Source organism: Callospermophilus lateralis, chromosome 18, assembly GCF_048772815.1.
Source record: "Callospermophilus lateralis isolate mCalLat2 chromosome 18, mCalLat2.hap1, whole genome shotgun sequence".
NCBI classification, from domain to species: Eukaryota; Metazoa; Chordata; class Mammalia; order Rodentia; family Sciuridae; genus Callospermophilus; species Callospermophilus lateralis.
Window position 1 is genome coordinate 16,465,584 of NC_135322.1, and position 23,973 is coordinate 16,489,556.

General features: G+C 35.4%; 1 protein-coding gene across 10 annotated transcripts in view; it reads left to right on the top strand.

Moving 5' to 3' along the window:
* The window catches only part of Znf568 (zinc finger protein 568), a 72,526-nt gene that overhangs the window by 279 nt on the left and 48,274 nt on the right, over positions 1-23,973 (top strand). For 3 of the 10 annotated variants that reach the window (XM_076837660.2, XM_076837664.2, XM_076837667.2), the window contains exons 2-6: positions 1,178-1,240; positions 3,656-3,930; positions 6,001-6,059; positions 20,120-20,246; positions 20,624-20,719. In XM_076837660.2, the coding sequence (XP_076693775.1) occupies positions 3,897-3,930; positions 6,001-6,059; positions 20,120-20,246; positions 20,624-20,719 (316 nt within the window). In that variant the 5' untranslated portion in view covers positions 1,178-1,240; positions 3,656-3,896. Of the gene's footprint in view, positions 1-25; positions 127-1,177; positions 1,241-3,614; positions 3,634-3,655; positions 3,931-6,000; positions 6,060-20,119; positions 20,247-20,623; positions 20,720-23,973 lie in introns of those variants that run through there. The other 7 variants (XM_076837668.2, XM_076837669.2, XM_076837661.2 and 4 more) reach the window with 6 other exon arrangements.

The window sequence follows — 23,973 nt, forward strand, 5'->3', positions numbered from 1 at the left end:
GCCGGGCTGGCGGAGGTGGGAGGTAGCGGCGGTGAGCTGGAACTACTCGTGGGTCGTTCGCGTGGTTAGAGTCGTTGGGACGAAAAAAACGTGGTGAGAATTAGCGAGTGTTTATGATTATCGAAGGTGTGTGGTTATTATGTTTGGTGATTATGGTGTATGTTTGTGGTTGTGTGTGATTGCGGTTAAGGGTGTGGTGCGGTGTGAAAGCCTGGCGGAGTGCGACTTGGATGTGTAGTGGTTCTGGTCTGTCTTGGGCTAGTTTTCTCTGTTGTGTTTTGACATAGTTGACAAGCACATTTGAAATACAATTCTGTATTTTCTAGCGGGCCTTTCTTTACGTTGACCCCCGCCTTTTGTTTCCTTTACCGCCCCTCCCCCACAATTCTTGACCGTTACGTATCTTTCAAGTTTTCCGTGATGATCTTTCCCAGGTTTGTTAACCATCATCGTATGGCTTGCATCTTTTATTATGTGCATTCATTTATTTTTTGTTTTGTTTTGTGGTACTGGTGAAGGAACCAAGGGTCTCTCACGCATGCTAGGCAAGCGCGCTGCTACTTAGTTACACCCCCATTCCTGTCTTGGTTTAATATTGCTTAAAAACCCACCCTTAACCTCAGCAGCGTACAGTAGGTAGCGTTTATTTTCTTATTCAGGTTATTTGGTTTACTATATTCAGCAGATCGAGGCTGCGTTTTGGTTGAGTGGCAGAGCCATAGGAAGAATTCATATCTGTCCTGCATTTATTCTTTCTGGGGCTCAGGCTTAAAAGAACAGTGGTTACTAGGGCATTTTCAATCCAAGATGGATTTCCAGAGCACAGAACGGATCATGCAGATACCCTTAAAATCTCTGCTCCCAAATATACTGGTATTTCATTAGACAAATAAAGTAAGTCAGGTGGCTAAGCTTAACATCAGTTAACACCCATAAAGCATAACTAGAAATGGGATAGTTATCGGGCAAGTAATGTGAATGTATAATAACCCTGTTAGGGTTGAAGAATTAGGACCAGGATTCCAGTCTGCCACAGTAAGAAACATACTTCTTTATTCTGGCAAATGCCTTTTAGCCCAGGTTCTCTTGACTGATGATAATCCTTTTCAGATTTTGTTATTGTGTTTGTCAGGAATTTCGATTTTCAATCCCTTTCCTTTATGTCTTTATGTTTCAGGTTTCTTGTGAGGAGCACATTGATGAGCTTTTAATCCTTTTATCCTGTTTGTCATTTTAATGGGTGAGTATAAGTAGTTACATTTATTAGAATTAGTGATAAAATTTTTTTATTTTCTATTTTTTATATTTTTTTATTGTGCAGGTTTATTCCTTTCTCTCTCTGCTGGTTTAATTTCTGCTCTTATCCTTGAATTTTAAATATACATGCCTAATAAAACCCAAACTCAAGTAAGACTTTCAAACACTTGAACTCCAAACTTTTATCTTATTCATGTCTAATATATTACTTTCTCCTAGTTTTAAGTCACCAACTACATATTTCATTTGATACATGTATGTATATATATATTTATTTTTAAATTGTAGTAAAACACAGAATTTACTGTCTGAACTATATTTTACAGTTCATTGGCATTGAGTACATTTACACTGTTATGCTTTCATCATCACTGTTCATTCCCAGAACTCTTTTCATCTTGCAAAACAGAAACTTGGTACTCATTAGCAATGACTTCTTGTTTTGCCTTACTCCAGTCCTGGCAACCACCATTTTACTTTTTGTCTCTATGAATTTTACAATTATAGATAACCTCATTTTAGAAGAATCATAACACATTTGTCCTGGCTTAACTTAATATATAGTTAACAGTGTTCTTCTTCTTTTTCTTCTTCTTTTCTTTTTTTAAAATATTTTTTAGTTGTTGATGGATTTTTTTTTAATGTTTTTTAGTTGTTGATGGACTTTTATTAATTTGTATGTGGTACTGAGAATCGAACCCAATGCCTCACACATGCTAGGCAAATGCTCTTCGATTGAGCTACAACCCCAGCACTGTCAATGGAGCTTTCTATTATGTATTTATATGTGATGCTGAGGATTGAACCTAGGGCCTTACACATTCGAGGCAGGCACTCTACCACTGTACCACAACCCCAACCCCTTAACAGTGTTCTTAACATTTGTCTTTGTTGGTGTGTATCAAAATTTCCTTCCTTTTTAAAGCTGAATAATATTTTTCTTCTTTTTGTATATAATGTTTATTCATCCATTAACGAATGCTTGGGCTGCTTATATTGAGGGTTGTAAATAATGGTACTCTAAATATGAGTGTACGAACTTAGATCTAAGTCCCTGCTTTCAATTATCCTGTGTGTATACTTGAGAAGAATTGTTTGGTCATATAATAATTCTGCTTTTAATGTTTTGATTACCATACTGTTTTCACTATGGCTTATATCAACATACTTTCTGAACACCACCTGTCAATGGTAAAACCAGGAAAAAATTTTTTTCATAGATTTTTTATTGGGGAGGGGATAAATGGATTGTGTAAGTGATAAATAAATTACATAGTATTTTTAGAAGATAATAATTGTCATGAAAATAGTAACCATGTGAGGGGTATAAGAAGTCTATGTCAATTGGGCTGGGGTTGTAATTCAGTGATAGAGGACTTGCCTAGCATGTGTGAGGCACTAGATTAGATTCTCAGCACCACATATAAATAAATAAAGATCCACCAACAACTAAAATAAATAAATAAAGAAGTCTATGTCAAGCATAGCCCTTCTCAAAACTTATTGTAATTGTTCAGTATCTTTGTGACACAGGTATAATTCTCATTTCAAAGGAGAATTCTAAATTACAACTTCTTGACCTCAGTTGCCAAGGTAACTCAGAGAATAGAATTACTGGACCAGCTCTCTCTTGGTCTAAATATGGGGCTACTGCAAATCTGAGTATTTTTTCACTCATTTTTATATCTGTCACTTTATCAAGTCTATGCCTTTATACTTTTTAGAGAGTATTTGAGGAGCAAATATGTGAACATCACTTTGTCTCTAGACTCTTGGTGTCTCTGTTGAATATTTGGTTCAGCTTCAGTTGGTGAGTCTTTTGAGTTTTCCTCTCAACATCTCCTGCATTCTGCATTCATTACCGCTATTCAGTGACTGTAGGGAGTGTGAAGCAAGGAAGATAAGTGGTTAGGGCTATGTTAATCTATTACTATGCAATAGATTTACTTAAACACTTTGAGGCATAAACAACCATAATGTTAGCTCATTATTTTTGTGAAATGTGACTTGCTGGTTATTTTGGCTTTGGTATCATACAAAGTTGAAGTCACAATGACAGCAGGGCTGCAGGCCTCAGAAAACTAGCCTTGGGTTGGAGGATCTGCTTCCAAAATGTTTGTCAAATTAGTGTTAGCTGTTGGCAGGATGCCTTGCCTGACTTCATAGTATGACACCTGTCTTTGCTTAAAATGCATGATCTTAAAATGTGTAAGATGGAAGCCCCAAAGTATTTTATGATCAAGTCTCGGAAGTCACACACTGTCATCTCAGTCCTCTTCGGTGTAGGAGGGGTCTGGTTTGAGTTTCAGAAGACAGTGATCATTGAGAAACATTCTGGAGCCTGGTTACCACAGGAATACAGTGAGAAGACAGTAGGTAATTAGATTTATGTCTTAAGCCCACAGGTTCTGATTCCACAAGGATAAGACAGATTTGTGGTGTGAATAAAAACAAGCCTGAGGAACAGAAATCGTGGAAAGAGATCGCTTGACTTGAAAGTTTCCCAGAAAGCTGGAGAGATCTTGAAAAAAGATAACCCTTGAGTTGCTGCACCTGCAGACTACTTGACCATTTTTTCCAGAGTGGGCAAGGTCTGAATATCTCAACCTTCAGTGGTCATCAATAATAGATGTGGGACAATGGCATGTTTGACCCAGATGATGGAAGGGAGAGGTAAGATGAGTAGAGTTAAAAGAGTATATTCAGTACTGTTTTCAAGAAAGTTCACACGGGTGTTATTGACTCTGCAGGGAAAATATATGTTTTTTTAAATTCATTTTTTTAAAAAAAATTTAGATAAAATTATAACATGTTATTTCTGTTTTTCCTAGAGGATACATTTAAATATATTTTTAAATGCTGTTTTTAAAATACCATTTTAAAATAGTATTTTTTAATATATATATATATATTTCTCGATGAACCTTTTTTTTTTTTTTATTTAAAAGTGGTGCTGAGAATCGATCTTGGTGCCTCACACAGGCCAGGAAAAAGCTCTACCAGTGAGCCACAACCCCAGCCCCTTAAAATAGTATTTTTTTAAATACTATAAATGTTTTCTATTCTGTTTCTCCTTATTCCTGTTGCCACTCCCCAAAGCCAACTGCTTTGAACATATTTTTGGATATTCATCATCTTTTTTTTTTAGTTGAAACAATACCTTTATTTTATTTATTTATTTATATGTGGAGCTGAGGATCAAACCCAAGGGCCTTGCACCTGATAGGTGAGTGCTCTACCACTGAGCCACAACCCCAGCCCCCATCTTTTTTTTTTTTTTTTTTTTTTTTTAATAACATCCTTATATAGCTAATGTCTGGTTTCTCATATTTTATGTTTTCAATTGATTTTTGACAATGTACATAATAATTTAGTTCTCTTTCACTACCTAATCCTTTCCATGTTAGCCCCATTCCAACACACTCTTCTTGCCTTTCTTTCTCGTATGGTACTGGAGATTGACCACGTATCAGAATCTGTAGGCATTTTCTGTTGGGCTAGTGAGTTACTCCAGCAAGAACTCCTAGATTTGCTTGAGGAATATAAGCCAGAACTCCTGCTTTTGAGGAATCAAAGGAAAAAATGTGTGGAGGGGCATTGCCTGAGAACTTTCATTTCTCTTTTTCTATATTGCTTCAGCCCTGTCTTTATCTGAATCTGGTATGCTGATAATCCAGAGCCTATCCAATTCATTTATATAAGAGAAAAAAATTCTTAGAGGTTTTCTTTTTTCTTTCTTTTTGTTAGTGTAAAAGGAATTGTTACCATGTAATATAGGATTAAAGAGGACAAAATGAAGTTTAACACCTTTTTTATAATACCTTACATTCAGTTCCCTGTTTTTCATCCCTATTTTCAAACTTCTGTCTGCAGAACTACCTAATACCCCCCATTTCTGACCCTTTTTAGGATAATGTGATGGCTCTCCTATCCTCTCCCCCAACCCTCACTTAAACATTAGCTCTCTCTTGTTTAGATAACACTCAAATGTGTGCTCTCTAGCTTCCAAAGTTTTATTAAGATCTCATACCCATTGAAGTCTTCTATTTTATTTGTCTTTGTAAATTTTAGATTCTTTGTTGCTTTAACTAACATTTTGATTGGGTTTGGGAGACAGCAGAAATAAGTACATGTATTCAATCTTCCGTTTTTAATCAGAGGCCTTGAATGTTTTAGGGTGAAGAAACATCAAATTATTATAAAATGAAATTAGAATCATGACTACATTTCCTCCATCATATGAATGTTCCTCATATCTCATTAATGTCTTTTTTCTAAATTCTCTAAGAGTAAACTTAAAGACCATCCTAATCATTAAATCTTTGTGGCATATATTATATACTTATTGGCATTAAAATGTCAGAATATTTGAGAAATACTATATTGTTAGTAAATTCATTGGACACCCTATCCTTAGCCGTTAAGAAATCTTCATCAGGGTTGGGGTTGTGGCTCAGTGGTAGAGCGCTTGCCTAGCATGTGCAAGGCCCTGGGTTCAATCCTGAGCACCACATAAAAATAAATAAAGTTGTTTTTTTTTTTTTAAGAAATCTTTATCAGACCCTATATGATGGAATTAGTTATCCACATACAAGTCTGTGTCTATAGCTTTATGGTGTTATATTTCTCATGGCTCTGAGGATCATTCATCTGTAGGAGATCTTATGGTCACCTGGTACTAAAAATTTTCATATTCCTTTGTCTGAAACTCTGAAGAAAATCTATTTTGTTTTTTTCCCTCAGCTTGGTGTTCTCAGGATTCTGCCCTTTCTGCAGAAGAAAAGAATACAAGCAGGTCTCTTGTAAGTTTTAAGTGTTTGTTTCCTGCATTATTTTGGAGTGCAGTTGTAACAGTAAGGTGGAAAAAATTAAGTCAGTGAAAATAAGTGAGGAAAAATACAGATAGTAAATCGGATCCAGTGGGGAAATGGGGACATGTCTCTTTAAAAAAATAAAAAAATATATATATCATATATATATATATGATATATATATATTATATATATTATACACATATTTTTTTTAGTTGTAGGTGGACACAATATCTTTGTTTTATTTACATATTTTGAGCTACAGCCCCAGCCCAGTTGTCTGTATTCTTGATAACTATCATTCTAACTGGTGTGAGGTAGAGTAGTTTTGATTTCCATTTCTCTAATTACTAGAGATGTTGAACATTTTTTCATATATTTGTTTATTGAATATATGACTTCTTTTGAGAAGTGTCTGTTCAGCTCCTTAGCCCATTTATGTATTGGGTTGTTTGTTTTTTTGGTGTTAAGTTTTTTGAGTTCTCCAGGAGCTAGATACATAAGTCTGTGTGTGTGTATACATATATATATATACACACACGCACGTACACATGCACGCGCACGCACACACATTAGTGCTCTGATTAGTGCTATGACACATGTGTGGCAAAAGTTTGCTCCCAAAATGTAGGCTGTCTCTTCACCTCATTGATTATTTTGCTTAGAAGAAGCTTTTTAGTTTGAATCCATCCCATTTATTAATTCTTTTTTTTTTTTAAAGAGAGAGAGAGAGAGAGAGAATTTTTTTTTTTTTAATATTTATTTTTTTAGTTATCGGTGGATACAACATCTTTGTTGTATGTGGTGCTGAGGATCGAACCCGGGTTGCACGCATGCCAGGCAAGCGCGCTACCTCTTGAGCCACATCCCCAGCCCCCATTTATTAATTCTTGAATTTTTTTTAATATTTATTTTTTTAGTTATATATGGTCACAATATCTTTATTTTTATGTGGTGCTGAGGATCGAACCTAGTGCCTCATGCATGCTAGGTGAACATTCTACCACTGAGCCACAGACCCAGCCCTAATTCTTGATTTTTATTTCTTCCACTTTTTTTTTTTTAATTTTTATTGTTGGTTGTTCAAAACATTACATAGTTCTTGACATATCATATTTCACACTTTGATTCCACTTTTGGAGTCTTGTTAAGGAAGTCAGGGCTTAATCCAATGTGATGAAGATTTGAGCCTACATTTCCTCTGTTAGGCGCAGGGTTACATCTATTTTATGGTCATAGAAGATGCATTGTTCTTCATTGTCTCTAAACATTACCTGATTTCCTCTGCTCTTGATTTTTTTTTTTTTCCTTCTGCCCTGGAAGATGCTCACATACTTGTATATTTTCTACTTCACTTCCCTTTTTCTTCAGATAATACTTTGTCATCATGAAACACACATTTCTTATGAACATATGATCATACAGCTCATCCTCTTAGTCCAGTAGTTCTCTGATCTTAGAGACAGACTTGAGTTCAAATCTTGACTTAGTGACTTAGAAAACATACAATCATGGGCACTCTTTGCATCATCTGTAAATAAGGAAAACAATGGAACTTATCCCCCTAAAACATGGGGAGGGTAAATGAACATCATCATCACCCTAAAAAGAAAGCCTGTATCTCTTAGCCATCACTTTTTCATTTCCCTCAAGGCAGGTTACAAATATACTTTATGGATTTGCCTATTCTGGACACTTTATATAAATGGAGTCTCATAATACATGGACTTGTGATTTCTTAAACTTAATGTAAAGTTTTCTGAGTTCATCATTCTGTCACTTTATTGGCACTTCATTTTTTTATTTCTGAATAATATTCCATTGTATAGATATACCACAGTTTGTTAATTTGTTTGTTAACGGACATTAGAGTCATTTGGCTATTATAAATACAGCCGCCATGAACATCTATGTAAAATTTTTATGTGGATACAATATGTTCAATTTTCTCAGGTTTGTAACATAGGAATGGAATTGTTGGATCAGTGGTAGCTGTATGTTTAATCGTTTAAGGAAATCATTCTGCTATTTTCCACGGCACTTGTACCATTTTATATTCATACCAGCAAAGTGTGTGAGGGTTTTATTCTTGTCATCATTTATTATTTTATATCCTTTTGACTATGACTATCCTAATGGGTATGAAGTAACAGCTTATTGTGATTTTGATTTGCATATACTTAGTGCCTAGTGATATCAAGCATTTTTTAGTGCTTATTTGCTGTGTGTGTGTGTGTATACACACTTTTTTTTTTTTTTTTTTGTAGGTGTAGATGGACAGCATGCCTTTATTTTATTTGCTTATTTTTGTATGTGGTTCTAAGGATCAAACCCAGTGCCTCACACATGCTAGGCAAGCGCTCTGCCACTGAGCCCCAGCCCTAGCTTACTTGTATAAATTTTTGAAGAACTGTCTATTTAGAACTTTGGCCCACTTTTAAATTAGTGTTGTTGTTGTTGTTGTTGTTTTTAATTATTATTGACTTTGTAAGAGGTCTTTAATATTAGCTACAATTTTCATGAGGTAAATAATTTTGAACTGTTTTCTGCTATCCTGTGGGTTGTCTTTTCATCTTTTTAAAAATACTTTATATGGTAAAAATAAAGCAAAAGTTTTGTGTCCAATATAACTAAAAAGTAAAGTATCAAAATGAACCTAACTTTAAAAAAAAGGATTACCTCATTTAAAAAAAAAAAAAAAAAAGATCTACCTTTTTGAGCCAGGGCAGAATACTGGGGACTGAACTCAGGGACACTTGGCCACTGAGCCACATCCCCAGCCCTATATTTTTGTTTTATTTAGAGACAGGGTCTCACTGAGTTACTTAGCGCCTGGCTATTGCTGAGGCTGGCTTTGAACTTGCTTTTATCCTGTCTGAGCCTCCCGAGCCACTTGGATCATGGGCGTGCGCCACTGTGCCCAGATCCCTGAAGAACTATTTTTAGCTTTTATATGTAGGTCTTTCATTTAACTTTTATATGTGTAAATCGTAGTGATTTATATTTTTTGTTTTGCATGTAAACAATCCATTTTCTCAGCAAAATTTGTGCAAAAAACTTTCTTTTTTTAGTGAATTCTCCTATCACTATGGTCAAAAATTTGTTGACTATAAATGTGATGCTTATTTCTGGTATCTCAGTTCTATTCCATTGATCTATTATGTCTTTTCTAATGGCAATACCACAATGTCTTGATTATTGTAGCTTTATAGTAAGTTTTGAAATCGGGCAATATGGGTCTTTGTGCAAAATTGTTTTAGCTGGCCTAACATATTGGCAAATGCTGTAATCTCATCTTGTTGGGAGTCTGAGCCAGGAGGATCACAAGGTTGAGGCCAATCTGGGCAATTTAGCAAGACCCTGTGTCAAAATACAATATTTTAAAAAGGGACTGATAGAGCAAGACTTGCATGGCATGCATGAGATTCTGGTTCGATTCCCAGTACTGGAAAAAAAGAAAAACAATTATGTTGGCTATTCAGGGTCCCTTGCAGTTTTATATGAATTTTAGAATCTGCCTGTTCATTTCAGCAAAAAAAGTTGGTATGTCGTGGATTACATTGAATGTGTAGATCAATTTGGATGTATTATCATCTTGATCATGGAAATGTTGTCATTTTGACCATAGTCCTTTTTTAAAAAAATTTTTTAAGTGTTTTAGTTGTAGTTGGACACAATATCTTTGTTTTATTTATGTATTTTTATGTCGTGCTGAGTATGGAACCCAGGGCCTTGCACACGCTAGGTGAGCGCTCTACCGCTCAGCCCCAGCCCCAGCCCCAGCCCCTTGACCATAGTCTTTATCATGCATGAACATGAGATGTCTTTATTTACTTAGATATTTTTAAAATTTCAGTAATGATTTTACTTATTTTGTTAAAAGTTTTTCCTAAGTATTCTTTTGATGCTTTTGTAAATGGTATCACTTTCTTAATTTTCTTTTTGGATATTTTCTGCAAGTATCTAGAAATGCAAAGTATCCAGACTTTTTTATATTTATCTTGCATTTTGCAACCTTGCTGAACTTGTATATTCTAATAGTTTTTTTAATACAAAATGATGCATCGTAATAAATGTAACAACAAATGCTTTCTCCTTAAGGTCAGGAACAAAATAGATATGTCCACTCTTCCACTTCTATTCAGCATTGTAGTGCAGGTTTTAGACAGCACAACTATGCAAACAGATAAGATAAAAGGCATCCACATAAGAAGGGAGAAAATAAAATATTTTTATGTTGTCTTTGTTTTCATTTGTCTCAAATATTTTGTAATTTCCGTGTGTGTGTGTGTGTGTGTGTGTGTGTGTTTGCTCATTGGTTATTGTTGAAACAATACTGGGCATGGTGGTGCATGCCTGTATTCCATTTACTCAGGAGCCTGAGGTGGGAAGATCACTTGAGCCCAGAAGTTCAAGACCAGCCTGGGAAACAATAAAAACCACTGGGCAGTAGGGGGAGGTATTGTTTAATCTCGAGTATTTGTGAATTTCACAAATTTCTTTCTGTTACTCATTAATTTTTAATCCTTTGTGACCAAAGAGCATACTTTGTACAGTTTCAGTCCTTTTTGATGTGTCTTCATTTGTAGCCCAAAGTATTGTCTGTCTTGGAGTTTTATATGCACTTGAGGAATTAATTGACAATTTATCTCTAAGATAAATTCAAATGAGGAATTTGTTCCTGGATATTTGTACTAAAACATACCAAAACCAAAAGTCAAAATATTTTACTAGGTAATGTTCTGATACATACAGGAGAAGAGAATTGAAAGCTTTCCAGATTATTTGTGCCACATAAAGGAACCAAATTTGAGTCTAGCGTGAATTTATATCATGGACTTACACCTAGCTTTATGTTTGTTCCAGTTGGATTTGGTGTTGGTTTGTTGTACACCAAGAGGTGACAAGAAATAGAACTTGGGATTATTATGGTTAACTTGAGCATGTTGGAAACCTAGGAAAGACTGAATATTGTTAAATGCAGCTCATAAGTTGGACAAAATGGCAACACCAGAGTGAAATACGCATTATTGCAACAGAGGCAGCAAAGTTTGGGCAAAGTGATCACCAGTGATTTCAAAATAAACAATAGCTTGTTAATGGGCTATCACTGTCTGCAATATCAAAAACCCACACTTTTGGGGCTTGGATTGTGGCTCAGTGGTAGAGTGCTCGCCTTGCATGTGTGAAGCACTAGGCTCGATACTCAGCACCACATAAAAATAAATTAATTAAATAAAGGTATTGTGTCCATCTACAACTAAGAAAAATATTAAAAAAAAGAATCAGTTGAGGAATTTCATCTGCAGAGACAAATTTAGTTGATCCTACTTGAGAAGAATTTGTATTTCACTGTTATGGCTGATGTGTTCTTTAGATGTCTGTTGTGTCTAGAGGGGTATAGTGTTATTCAAGTCTTCCATTTCCTTGCCAACAATCTGCTTGCAAGTTGTTCTATCTATTTTGGAAGATGGTGTTTGAAATCTCTAACAACTGTTGTTCAATTGATGGTTTCTCCAATGTGTCAGTTTGTGTTTTGAGACTGTTAGATTTATTTATTTATTTATTTATTTATTTTAAAGAGAGAGAGAGACAGAGAGAGTTTTTTTTTTTTTAATATTTATTTTTTAGGTATCAGCGGACACAACATCTTTGTTTGTATGTGGTGCTGAGGATTGAACCCGGGCTGCACGCATGCCAGGCAAGCGTGCTACCGCTTGAGCCACATCCCCAACCCAGATATATTTATTTATTCATTTATAGGTGCTAGAGATTGCACCCAGGAACCCTTAACCAAGGAGCCACATCCCAGCTCTTTTTATTTTTATTTTGAGACAGGGTCTTGCTAAGTTGCTCAGGGCCTCTCTAAAGCTAAGGCTGCCTTTGAACTTGTGATCCTCCTGCCTCAGCCTCCTGAGTTGCTGTAATTACAGGTGTGCACCACTGGCTATATTACTTTATAATTGTTATATTTTCTGCCAGACTGACCCTTTTGTCATTTTAAAGTACCTTCAATCTCTATAACAGTTTTTGTTATAAATTCTATTACTTTCTAATGTAAGGATAGCCTGTCCAGCTTTCTTATTATTTTTCACATGATGTATCATTTTTTCAGTCTGTTGTTTAGCATTGTTTTTCTGTCCAGTCTGATAATCTCTGCTTTTTTTTAATATTTATTTTTTAGTTGTAGTTGGACACAATACCTTTATTTATTCACTTTTATGTGGTCCTGAGGATCGAACCCAGGGCCTTGCACGTGCTAGGCGAGTGCTCTACCGCTAAGCCACAACCCCAGCCCTGCTTTTTTTTTTTTTTAAAGCTTTAGTTAATCCATTCATAATCAATATTGACACTGAAATAAATCATTTGGTTTATGTCTACCATTTCTTTATTTCCTTTGTCTCATGTCTTTCCTGTTTCTCCTTTAGTGCTTTTATTTTCATCAAGCAAACATTTACTAGTGTAAAATTTAATGATTTTTTTTTCTCTGTATTTTCTTAGTGTTTGCTTGAGGGCTATATCATGCATTTTATTAGAATTCAGATTTACATTTAAATGATACTAAATACACAAATGTTACTTTCTTGCAGTTCTATTCTCTATTTCCTGTTCTCCCATTTTGTGCTATTATTGTGATATATAATAAACTTAGCCTATTATTAATAATTGTTGGTGCCATAATATTACATCTGTTAATCTAACAATAAAGAGAGGAGAGCAAGTATATATTTAGTTCATTTGTTATATTGACCTCATTTACCATGGATTTGGAATAAGCAAAAGTGTTATTTGCTTATTCCAGTATAACATTTTAAAAAATATTTTTTAGTTCTCAGTGGACCTTTATATTATTTATTTATATGCAGTGCTGAGAATCAAACCCGGTGCCTTACACATGCTAGGCAAACACTCTTACCACTGAGCCACAACCCCAGCCCCTACGTTATACTTTTACTTTCAAGATTTTTCATTTTGTCTCTGATGTTCAGCATTTTACTGCGATATATCTGAATTTATTTTATTTGAAGATCATTGGGCTCCTCAAATGTGTAGATTAATTTTTTTTCATCAAATTTGGGAAATGTTTACCTACTAATTTTTTGAAAAATTTTCTGGTACTTTCCTCATTTATATATTGGTGTACTTAATGATGTTTCACATTTTTCTGAAGCTTTACTTTTCCTTATTATTTTTCTCTTTTTCTTTACATTATGATACTTATCAATCATTCTTTAAGCTTGCAATGAACTAGGTAGATTATATTTTTATTTTTTATTTTGAGACACGGTTGCTTAGGTGTCAGTAAGTTGCTTAGGCCCTTGCTTAGTTGCTGAGCCTGGCCTTGAACTTGCAATCCTCCTGCTTATCCTCCTGAGCCACTGGTATTACAGGTATGCGCCACTAAGATTTCTGTGTCTGTAACAGAAGCTTTAAAATCTTAGTGGGTTAAATTATATGGGACCTCTCATAAAACTTGGGGTCTTGTTTGTGCTAGACACTTCAGTGCTCTGCCACTGAGATACATCACCAGCCCTTGATTTTTTTTTCTTTTGCTATTTTGTATTTCCTGTCTAGCCTATTCAGTGAATTACTTAATTTGGTTATTGTATTTCATAATTTCTTTCTGGCTCTTTATAATTTGTTTCTTCATTGCTAGTCTTAATTTGATGAGACATGGTCATCATACCTACATACCTTTTTTCCCTCCTTCCTTTCTTTCTTTTTTACTTGCACTACTGATTGAACCCCCAGGGGGTTCAATAGCACCCCTGTGCTATATCCACAGCCCTTTTTATTTTTTTATTTTGAGACAGGGTTGCTTAGGTATCAGTAAGTTGCTTAGGCCCTTGCTTAGTTGCTGAGTCTGGTCTTGAACTTGCAATCCTCCTGCTTATTCTCCTGAGCCACTGGTATTACAGGCATACGCCACTAAGATTTCTGTGTCTGTAACGGAAGTTTTGAAATCTTAGTGGGTTAAATTATATGGGACCTCTCATAGGTAGTTTCTTTTTTCTGGTATTTGTTGTTTGTTTTCCTATGAATTTCTCTTTCTTGTTTATTTGCCTATCAGTTTTTTGTTAAACTGAACTAGGTAGATTATATATTATAGCAACTTTGGCTACTGTTTTCCTCCCCCTTCTTCTTCTTTTTTTTTTTTTTCCATTTATTATTTGCCTTGTTGGTTTTAGTAAAGTGTATTTTCCCTGTGGTATGAAGCCTTCTGTGTCAGTGTTCAGAGGGCATAAGCTTCAGGCATAAAATCACTCTAGGATGACAGTTGTTTTAAGCATCTTTTGTCCTTTTCTTAATCTCTTTTGTGCTGCCTGCCTTGTTTGGTATCACATCACATCTTAGGCTCCATTAATTGTTGAGCTCACTGGTCTATTGTTTTTGACAGTGCCTTGAGCATGAATTATTCATAGTTTGATCCAATTAAATTCAGGCAGGAGTAGTTTTTGAGGCCAGTTTGTTTTGACCTGGAGAGGGCTGTTCAGTGTCCCCCCTCCCCCGTCCCCCCCCCCCTTTTCTCTGGTAACTTGACCTGTGCTTTTTCTTATTGTTCTTAATTAAAAAGAACCTCCTACCTCTCTTAATTGCCACAGAATTCTCCATTTTCCCCCCAGTTCATCCTCTAGTTAGAACTTCCTGGCATACTGTATTGCAAATAAATTAATTTCTTTTGAGGAGAGGTTTTGAGTTTTTTCTTCTTGTGGATTGCCTCTCTTCCTGAACAAAATCTTTGAGCCACCACCTTGAATGCTGGGTGAGGGTAATAGTCTCTGACCTTTTTGGCTTGCCTATTTTGTATAGCATCTCTGGCCAAAAGCAATCTGGGGTAAAGATTTCAGTCTTCTAATCCTGCCAGTCCTTATGTACAGCTTCCAGCCTGAGTGATGACTTAGAGGAAAGGAGCCCTTGTCCTTTTGGCCATACTCACCAGAAATTTAGCTTCTTTAACTTAGAGTTGTGTCACAACCTGCACAACACATTTTTTTTTTTTTTTTTTTTTTTTATGCATTCATCTGTTGATGGGCATCTGGGTTGATTCCATATCTTGGCTATTGTGAACAGTGCTGCAATAAAAGTAAGTAATCTTCAACATAGTGACTTCAATTCCTTTGGATTTATTACCAGTAGAAGGCTTATTGGGTTCATAGGGTAATTCTGTTTCTAATTTTTTTGAGGAACCTCCAAACTGTTTTCCATAATGGCTATAGTAATTTACATTTCTACCAACAGCATGTGAGGGTGTGAGATTTCCCCTTTCTCTGGCCATATCTTTAGTGGCATTATTGTTTCTCTTTTTTAAAAATTTTAGCCATTCATGCTAGGGTGAGATGATAACCTAATTGTGATCATGATTTGCATTTCCTGATAATTAGTGGTGTTGAACATTATTTTCATACACTTGTTGGCTATTTGTATGTCCTTGAGAAATGTCTTTTCAACGTCATTTGCCTGAAAAGGAAATTGAATTGTTAATTGGATTATTTGGTTTTTGCCAATGGGTTCGAGTTCCTGGTATATCCTGCGACTTAATCCATAGTAGTCTACAAATATTTTCTTTCATTCTGTAGTTTGTCTATACACTTTGTTGATTGTTTCTTTTGCAGTACAGAAGCTTTTTAGTTTGAAGTAATCCTACTTGTTAATTTTTGCTTTTGTTGGTTGTGCTGTTAGGATCACATCCAAAAATCTTTATTGAGACCAATGTTTTGAAGTATTTCTATTGTGCTTTCTTCTCATAGTTTCATAGTTTTGGACCTTATATTAAAGTCTTTCAACCATTTTGAGTTGATTTTTGTATATGATGAGAGAGAAAGATCTCATTTCTTTCTTCATGTGGATGTCCAGTTTTTCCAGCACCATTTATTGAAGAGAGTCTTACCTTTCATGGGTAAGTTCTTTCTACCTTTGTTGAAAATTAATCGACTGTAAATATGTGAATTTATTTCTGGATTCTCTGTTCTGTTCATTTTTCTGTTTGATTTTATGTCAGTACTATGCTATTTTGGTTACTGTTGTAAAGAAGTCATGTGTTAACAGTGCATCTAGCTTTGTTCTTTTTGTTTAGTATTGCTTTGGTTATTAGGGGTGTTTTGTATTAATATTTTGATTGTAATTCCATTGAATCTGTAGATTTCTTTAGGTAGTATGGATACTTTCACAATATTAATTCGGGGGCTAGGGTCATAGCCCAGCAGTAGAGCAAATGCTTTGCACATAAAAGGCCGTGGGTTCAATCCCTAGCACTAGAACAGAACAAAACAGTTTTAATTTCTTCAATCCATGAATGTAGCATGTCTTTCTACTTTTTTCCATTCTCTTCATTTTCTTTCATAAGTATTTTGTAATTTTTATTGTAGAGATTGTTCATTTCCTTGGTAAAATTGATTCCTAGGGTGTGTGTGAGTGTGAGTTTTAATTTTAACTATTGTGAATAGGATTGCTTTCCTGATTACTTTCTTGGTAGTTTCATCATTAGCGAGTAAAAATAACTGATGTTGTGTTTATGTTATCTGTAAATAGATAATTTGATGTCCCCATTGTACTTGGATGCCCAGTCATTTTTTTCTCGTGTCTTATTGCTATGGCTGATATTTCTAATACTATGTTAAATAAGATTGGTGAAAGGTGATATCCTTTTCTTATTCCTGATCTTAGGAGGAAATAATTTCAGTTTTTTCCATTCAGTATGATGTACTCTGTTTGTCATGTATAACCCTTATCTTGTTGAGGTACTGTCTTCAATACTTAATTTTTGAGGGGTTTTATCATGAAAGAATATCTAATTATATCATGCTTTTTTTTTTGCATCTATTGAGGTTATTCATACAGTTTTTAATCCTTTATCTCTTTTTTTTGATTACTACAAATGTTTATTTTTTATTTGTTCTAATTAGTTATACATGATAGCAGAATGCATTTTGATTCATTGTACACAAATGGAGCTCCTTTATTCTCTTAATGTGATATGTTAATTGCTTAACAGAATGTTGATCCATCTGCATCCCTGGGATACTTCTACTTCATCAGGGTGTATAATCCTTTTCATGTAATGTTAGACTTATTTTGCTAGTAAATATTAGCAAATTACAATTTTAAATAAAATTGTTGAAAATTTTTGCATTTGTGCTTATTAAGGATATTGGTCTCTTTACCAGTGGATTATCACAGTTGTTATCCAGTTTTAGTAGATTCTCTTAAACAAATATTTGCCTAAGGACAGATACAGAAATTTTAATTAAAAAAAAAAATTGTTTTCTTACCAGTTAGGCTTGTTTCACTAGGGAACCAGTCCACAGATATTTCTCACTGCTATCTAGGAAATAGAACTCTTATCATAACTTAAAAACTTACCAGTCTGTCTTTTAGTGCATACTTTTTTAAAAATCTAAGTTTGAATGATTATATTATTTTTTCATGATTAGGCTTGACAAATGTTTGTCTAAGTTTTAACTGGAAATGGTTGCACACACCTGTCATCCTAACTACTTAGAGGCTGAAGCCAGGAGATTTATAAGTTCATGTCCAGCCTCATCAACTTAGTGAGATCTTATCTCAAAATAAAATTTTTAAAAAGGCTAAACATGGGGCTGAGGCTGTAGCTTAGTGGTAGAGTGCTTGCCTCACACGTGTGAGCACTGGGTTCAATCCTCAGGACCACATAAAAATAAATAAAGACATTGTGTCCATCTACAACTAAAAAAAAAAAAAAATTTTTTTTTTTAGTTAAGAAAAAAGGGAACTAAGAATGGAACTCAGTGGTAGAGTGCTTTCCAGCATGTACAGGCCCTGAGTTTAAACCCAATACCACTGAAGAGAAAAACAAAGAGAAGTCAAGGTATCAGTTTTTGGAAATGGAGATACACACACACACACACACACATACACACATTTTTTACTTTTTTAAATGGCTTTTTAAAGTGTAAAATTGCCAGATGCAGTGGTGCATGCCTATAACCCCAGCAACTTTGGAGGCTGAGGAAAGAGGATCACAAGTTCAAGGGTAGTCTCAGCAATTTCCTAAGCACCTTCATGAGATCCTACCTCAAAAGATAAAAAGGGCTGGAGATGTGACTCAGTTATTTAAAGTGTCCCAGGGTTCAATCCCTGGTACAAGAAAAATAAAAGATAATAAAAAGATTAAAATTAATTTGTTTTTACATTTATTACTTCTTATACACTAACAGTTATTTGCTCTATTTATTTTAATGATTCCCTCTTTACCTAAAATCTTAATTTTTTTCCTTTTACTTTTGAGACTGGATTTCACTGTGTTAGCCAGTCTGGTCTCAAACTTGTGGTCCTTCTACCTTAGCCTCCCAAATTGCTGAGATTATAGGTGTGCACTCCTATGCCAGGCTCTAACTAAAATCTTAAAAACTAGGTTTTATGAGTGGTTTTTTTTTGTTTGTTTTGTTTTGTTTTTACTAGTTTGGTTAGTTCAGTATTGGGCAGTAACAGCAAAAGTATTCTTTGTTGTTGTTGTCTTTGTTTTTTGGTGCTAGAGATTGAATCTAGAGTACTTAGCCACTGAGCCACATCCCTAGCCCTTTTTTATGTGTTTTGTTTGTTTGTTTTGAGACAGGGTCTGGATAAGTTTTTAGGGCCTCACTAAGTTACTGAGGCAGCTTTGAATTTGCAATCCTCCTGCCTCAACCTCCTGAGCTGCTGGGATTACCTGGCCCATGTTTGCTTTTGTTCATAGAGAAATTAGTGAAACCTTTGTACCAAAGGCTATTTTTCTACATCCAGTTGATTTTGTCATTTTGTTGTTGTTTGTTTGTTTGCTTGTTTTTGCATTCTTCCTTCTTACTGCTTCATCTGACCCTAACCCTATGAAATCAAGATTGTTAGCCACTGTTATTAGCTTTTGATCTTTTTGGGGTATATTTTTCCTCCTGTTATTGGTGATTTCCTATGCTTCAATGAAACCTCAGCAGTAAAGGGGACTTCAGGTGTAGGAGTTCTTGTGTGTCCATTTGTCCATCTTGAATATTCGTGGGGTTCTGCGACTCTTCCTATTGATTTGGAGAATTATAGTAAGATGGGTAAGAACCTATGGCTCGTGCAGCTACCCTGCTTGGACTAGAATCCCAACTCTTCCACAACATCATAGAGAGTTTCTCAGAAGCATTCATTACAATTCAACCTTTGATGATTTCAATTTGTACTTCCTGTTTTGTCTCATCCCATTTATACTATTTCTTGAATAAATTACTTTAAGTATGGAATATGTGGCTGTTTTTCTTTCTTAGAGCCTTTGCAGATAAGACTTTTTTCTTTTCTGGATATTAAACGGGAAGGAATGACTAGAGTTTTGTGATCAAATCACATATTTTTTTTCAGAAGTTTTTCATTTGTTTCTTGGCTTATGTTACACATTATCATAGTTTCAGTTCTGTACTTTAATTGTAAATAAAATAAAAACCTGAGTCAGTCTCTTTGCTGTTAGCTGTTGGGTCTGTCCTTGGCCCTACTGCTCACAGTACTTGTTCTTTATTACCGCTCACATCTGTCAGCCATGGATTTGGCTCCCAGTTTTGAGTTGGTGGCTAATATACTCTTACCTCTTTCTTCGTATGTCTCGCTGCATAGGACTTCTCCAACTGGAAGTTTTGTAGGTATTTCAAACTGCATATTCAAATTTTCATGCCTCTTGTCCTCCATCCTGCCTGTTTCTCTTATTTTTCCTCTGCTACTAGATCACACAACTATCTGGGCAGATTCTGAGCCAGATACCTGTGAGTTAGGTCCAACTTTTTTATCTCTGTCACAGCCCAATAAAAGTCATCGTCTTTCTGACTCCATAGTTTCATCATCTAGCTTGTGATGAATTAATGTTTGCTGACTCAGTAATTGACATACTACTACAGGATATTTCTAATGTAGTGCAGTCTCCTCATCATATAATACAGGTAAATATAAATTCCTAATTAACAGGTTTTAATGATCTCTGACCCCAGGATACTAAACGATTTCTACTTATCTTGACAACATCCCTTAGTTTCTGTTGCTTCTAATTAATAAGGATTGTATTTTTATAGGAACCAGTGACATTTAAAGATGTGGCTGTGGACTTCACCCAGGAGGAATGGCAGCAAATGAAACCTGCTGAGAGGAACTTGTACCGGGATGTGATGCTGGAGAACTATAGCAACCTTGTCATAGTGGGTAAGGGTAGTTTTATAGTTAACACAGAATTCCTTTCCCTTTCTAAAACTTGTGGAGACATGAGTTTGCCAGATGAGCCTAGCCCTCCCTTTCTTTACATGATATTTTTGTGCCAAGATGGTAAGGGTAAAGACTGATTTACAAATACTTTGTTGGGGCTGGGGTTGTGGCTCAGCCGTGGAGCACTCACCTAGCACGTGCGAAGCCTTGGGTTCGATCCTCAGCACCATGTAAAAATAAATAAATAAAGATTTTTTAAAAAATACTTTGTCATTCTGAAAGCTCTTATTGTTTTTAAGCCCTCAAGACTCAGCCCAAGACATTATATGGTTGTCTCCAGCAGTAACATCCACTTTCTTTGCTGTTTCACATGATAGGTTTTCAAGTCACCAAACCAGATGTGATTTTCAAGTTGGAACAAGAAGAGGAGCCATGGGTGATAGAAGAAGAAATGTTTTGGAGGCATTCTCCAGGTGAATAAGTTAAAAGTAGACCTAAGTGAGAAAGCCACATGACAGTTGTTCAGCGAACGGTTGCTACTGTTATACATTTTCCAAGATTTTTCTAAAGGTCCCTGTTGTCTAGAGTGACAAATAGTATGAGCGCCTTGCATTATTGTGACACTTCTGGGTATTATTCTTCCCATATTGGGCACTGTCTTCCCTTTTTCAAATTATAGAGGACCAGGGTTAGTAGTCCCGTCTGATTTCAGGAATCCAGACTTCCCTAATTCATTTTCAACTTCCTTTCAGGATTATTGTCGTCTGTGGTCCTTGGACTCTCTCTCCTTTATGTTCATCATTTTGTTTTCTTATGCATTCAGTATTTTGTGGATGTATAGTATTTTTAAAACATGTTTATCCCACAGTTAGGCTTTAGTTTCTTCTTTCCATTTTGAAGAGCTTAAAAGTTGTGTTTTGTAACTTGTTACATTTCCCACTAAAATTCATAATCCTTATAATCCCATAGTTTAGAAATATATTTGTAGTTTAGAAATTCCACAGGATTAACTTTCAGCACATTAACTTTTTACCATCTTTAAAATGAAGTTTTCTATTCCTGCTTTACAGGAATAGAAATTTAATTTTTGATAGTATAGATATGTTTGGTTAAAAAATAAAAATAATCCAAAAGATATACTGAAAAGTAAATTTCCCTTATCCTTAGCACTTAGTCCCTTCCTTTCATCAGTTGTATACAGTTCATTTTTGAGTGTTGTCCTGGCTAGTCTGTTTTTTGTTTTTGTTTTTGGTATGAGGGATTAAACCCAGGGGCACTTAACCACTGAGCCACATCCCCAGCTGTTTTTTTGTTTTTTTATTTTGAGACAGGATCTCACTAAGTTGCTCAGAGCCTTGCTGAGTTGCTGAGGCTGGCTTTGAACATGGAATCCTCCTGCCTCACCCTCCCCAGCCACTAGGATTATAGGCATATGCCACTGTTCCCAGCTGTCCAGGCTATTCTTGATGGATTAATACCATATGAGTAGTTTTAGACTTAACTTGTGTTTCCTGATATAAACCTATAGAATTTTAATGATCTTATGCTAGATATATGAATTAACTTTCAGCACGTTGACTTTTTGCCATCTTTATAATGAAGTTTTCTCTACAAAACTGTTGTGTGTTTGTGTATATCTACTTTTGTGTCATTCAGAAGGGGAGCTTTGAAAGTTTTTGCTTTATAGCATGGTACATTTCTCTTTAAGCTTACCTATGTGTTAGACAAGAGAACAAGAAGCTCTATTTAAGAATTGAAAAGAAAGTTATAAAACCATCTTTATTTACAGATGATAGGGTTGTATATATTAGGAAAAAGAGAAACAACTGAGAAAGTGCAACAAATAGAGAATCCAGTTATGTGGTAAGATATCAAATTAACAAAAATTGGTAGCTTTTATGTATGCTTTAGCCAAGAAGATACAAAAGAAAGGAAACCATATTTACAGTAGTGACATTAAGGATGAAATAACTATTCTGGGCATGGACAAGGAACAGTATATAAAACAAAGTCCTTCCCTCATGGACCTGGAGTTTCTGAGGGTCAGGTATGCGACTTAGTGGTAGAGTGCTTGCCTGGCATGCATGAGATCTTAGGTTCAATTCCCATCGCTGCAAAAACAAATAAAGAAATAGAGTTCCTGAGATTTTTAACATAAGAAAATACCTTTTTAATTTTTGATTGATAATTGGCCATTTCTATTTATTTATTTATTTTTTTGTGGTATTGGAGATTGAATCCAGGGGTGTTTTACCATAGACATACGTCCCTAGCCTTTCCTCTTTTTTTTTTTTTTTATTTTTTTTTATTTTGAGAAGTGGTGTGGCTAAGTTACTTAGGGCTTCACTAAGTTGTTGAGGTTGGCCTAGATCTTGCAGTCCTGCCTCAGCCTCTGGAGTTGCTGGGATACAAGTGTGCGTCTCCACGCCCTATGCTATATCTTGCACCATACTTTTTTCTCCAATACATGGTTCCCTGACATTGTTAGAGAATTTTCTTGCTCCCCACCTTTTAATGTTGCTTGGAGAAGCAGTGTGATAATTTCCTGTAAAATACCACTTTTTTCCTCCTTGCATATTCATAGGTTTGTTTTGTTTTTCTTGAAATTTTAGAATTTTATGAGTCTGTGTCTTCGTATTGATCAGTCAGGATTAATTTTTCCTTTCACCTTATGGATTATGTTTTTTGTTTTCTTACAGCATCATTGTTTAGACTTGATGCTGAGTCCTTTTGTTCATCATTAAATGAGGGTACTTTCTCCTGCATCTACTATTTATAGAAGGATAATATGGAAAATTATTGGAGAAATTGCTCTGAGCTAGTAGCAAGCCTCTTTATCTCACACTGCCGTCCTTATCATACAATGTTTTGTGATGAGTGTTGGTTTACCCTTTCCCACAGATCAAAGAGAGATTATTGTTTCATGCTTCCTTTAGAACTCAGTGTCTCTTCTATCCTCCAATGCAGGTATAATGTTTAATGCATCTCCTTATTCAAATTCTGCCTTCCCTACCATTTGTCAGGGCCAGTTGGATTCATTATGTTGCAGTCAGTATAACTGGATCTCATTGTTACAAAGGCTGTACCTCTGTTTTTTGAGAACTCTGTCTCCTACACTTACCGCCCTGAGATAAGAAACAATAGCCACTATCTCTGGGTTTCTTCTCTACCTCAACTAGTCTATTCTCTGTTCTTGTATTCTGGAACTGGAATTTATCTGCCCCTTTTTGGGGAGAAGGAAGTGCTGGAAATTGAACCTAGTGGCACTCTACCATTAGCTACACCCCCAGTTCTATTTATTTATTTGCTTGTTTTGGGTATCAGGGATTGAACTCAGTGACACCCAACCACTGAGTGATATCCTCAGCCCTATTTTTGATTTTTATTTAGAGACAGGGTCTCACTCTGTTGCCTAGCACCTCACCATTGCTGAGGCCGGCTTTGAACTTGTGATCCTGTCTCAGCTTCCTGAGTTGCTGGTATTATAGGTGTGTGTACCATGTCCAACTTTAGCTGCCTTTTAGTTTTATTGAAAATACATTTTCTGAGGCTGGGGATGTGGCTCAAGTGGTAGCGCGCTCGCCTGCCATGTGTGTGGCCCGGGTTTGATCCTCAGCACCACATACAAACAAAGATATTGTGTCCGCTGAAAACTGAAAAATAAATATTAAAATTCTCTCTCTCTCAAAAAAAAAAAGAAAAAGAAAATACATTTTCTGCTTCTTAA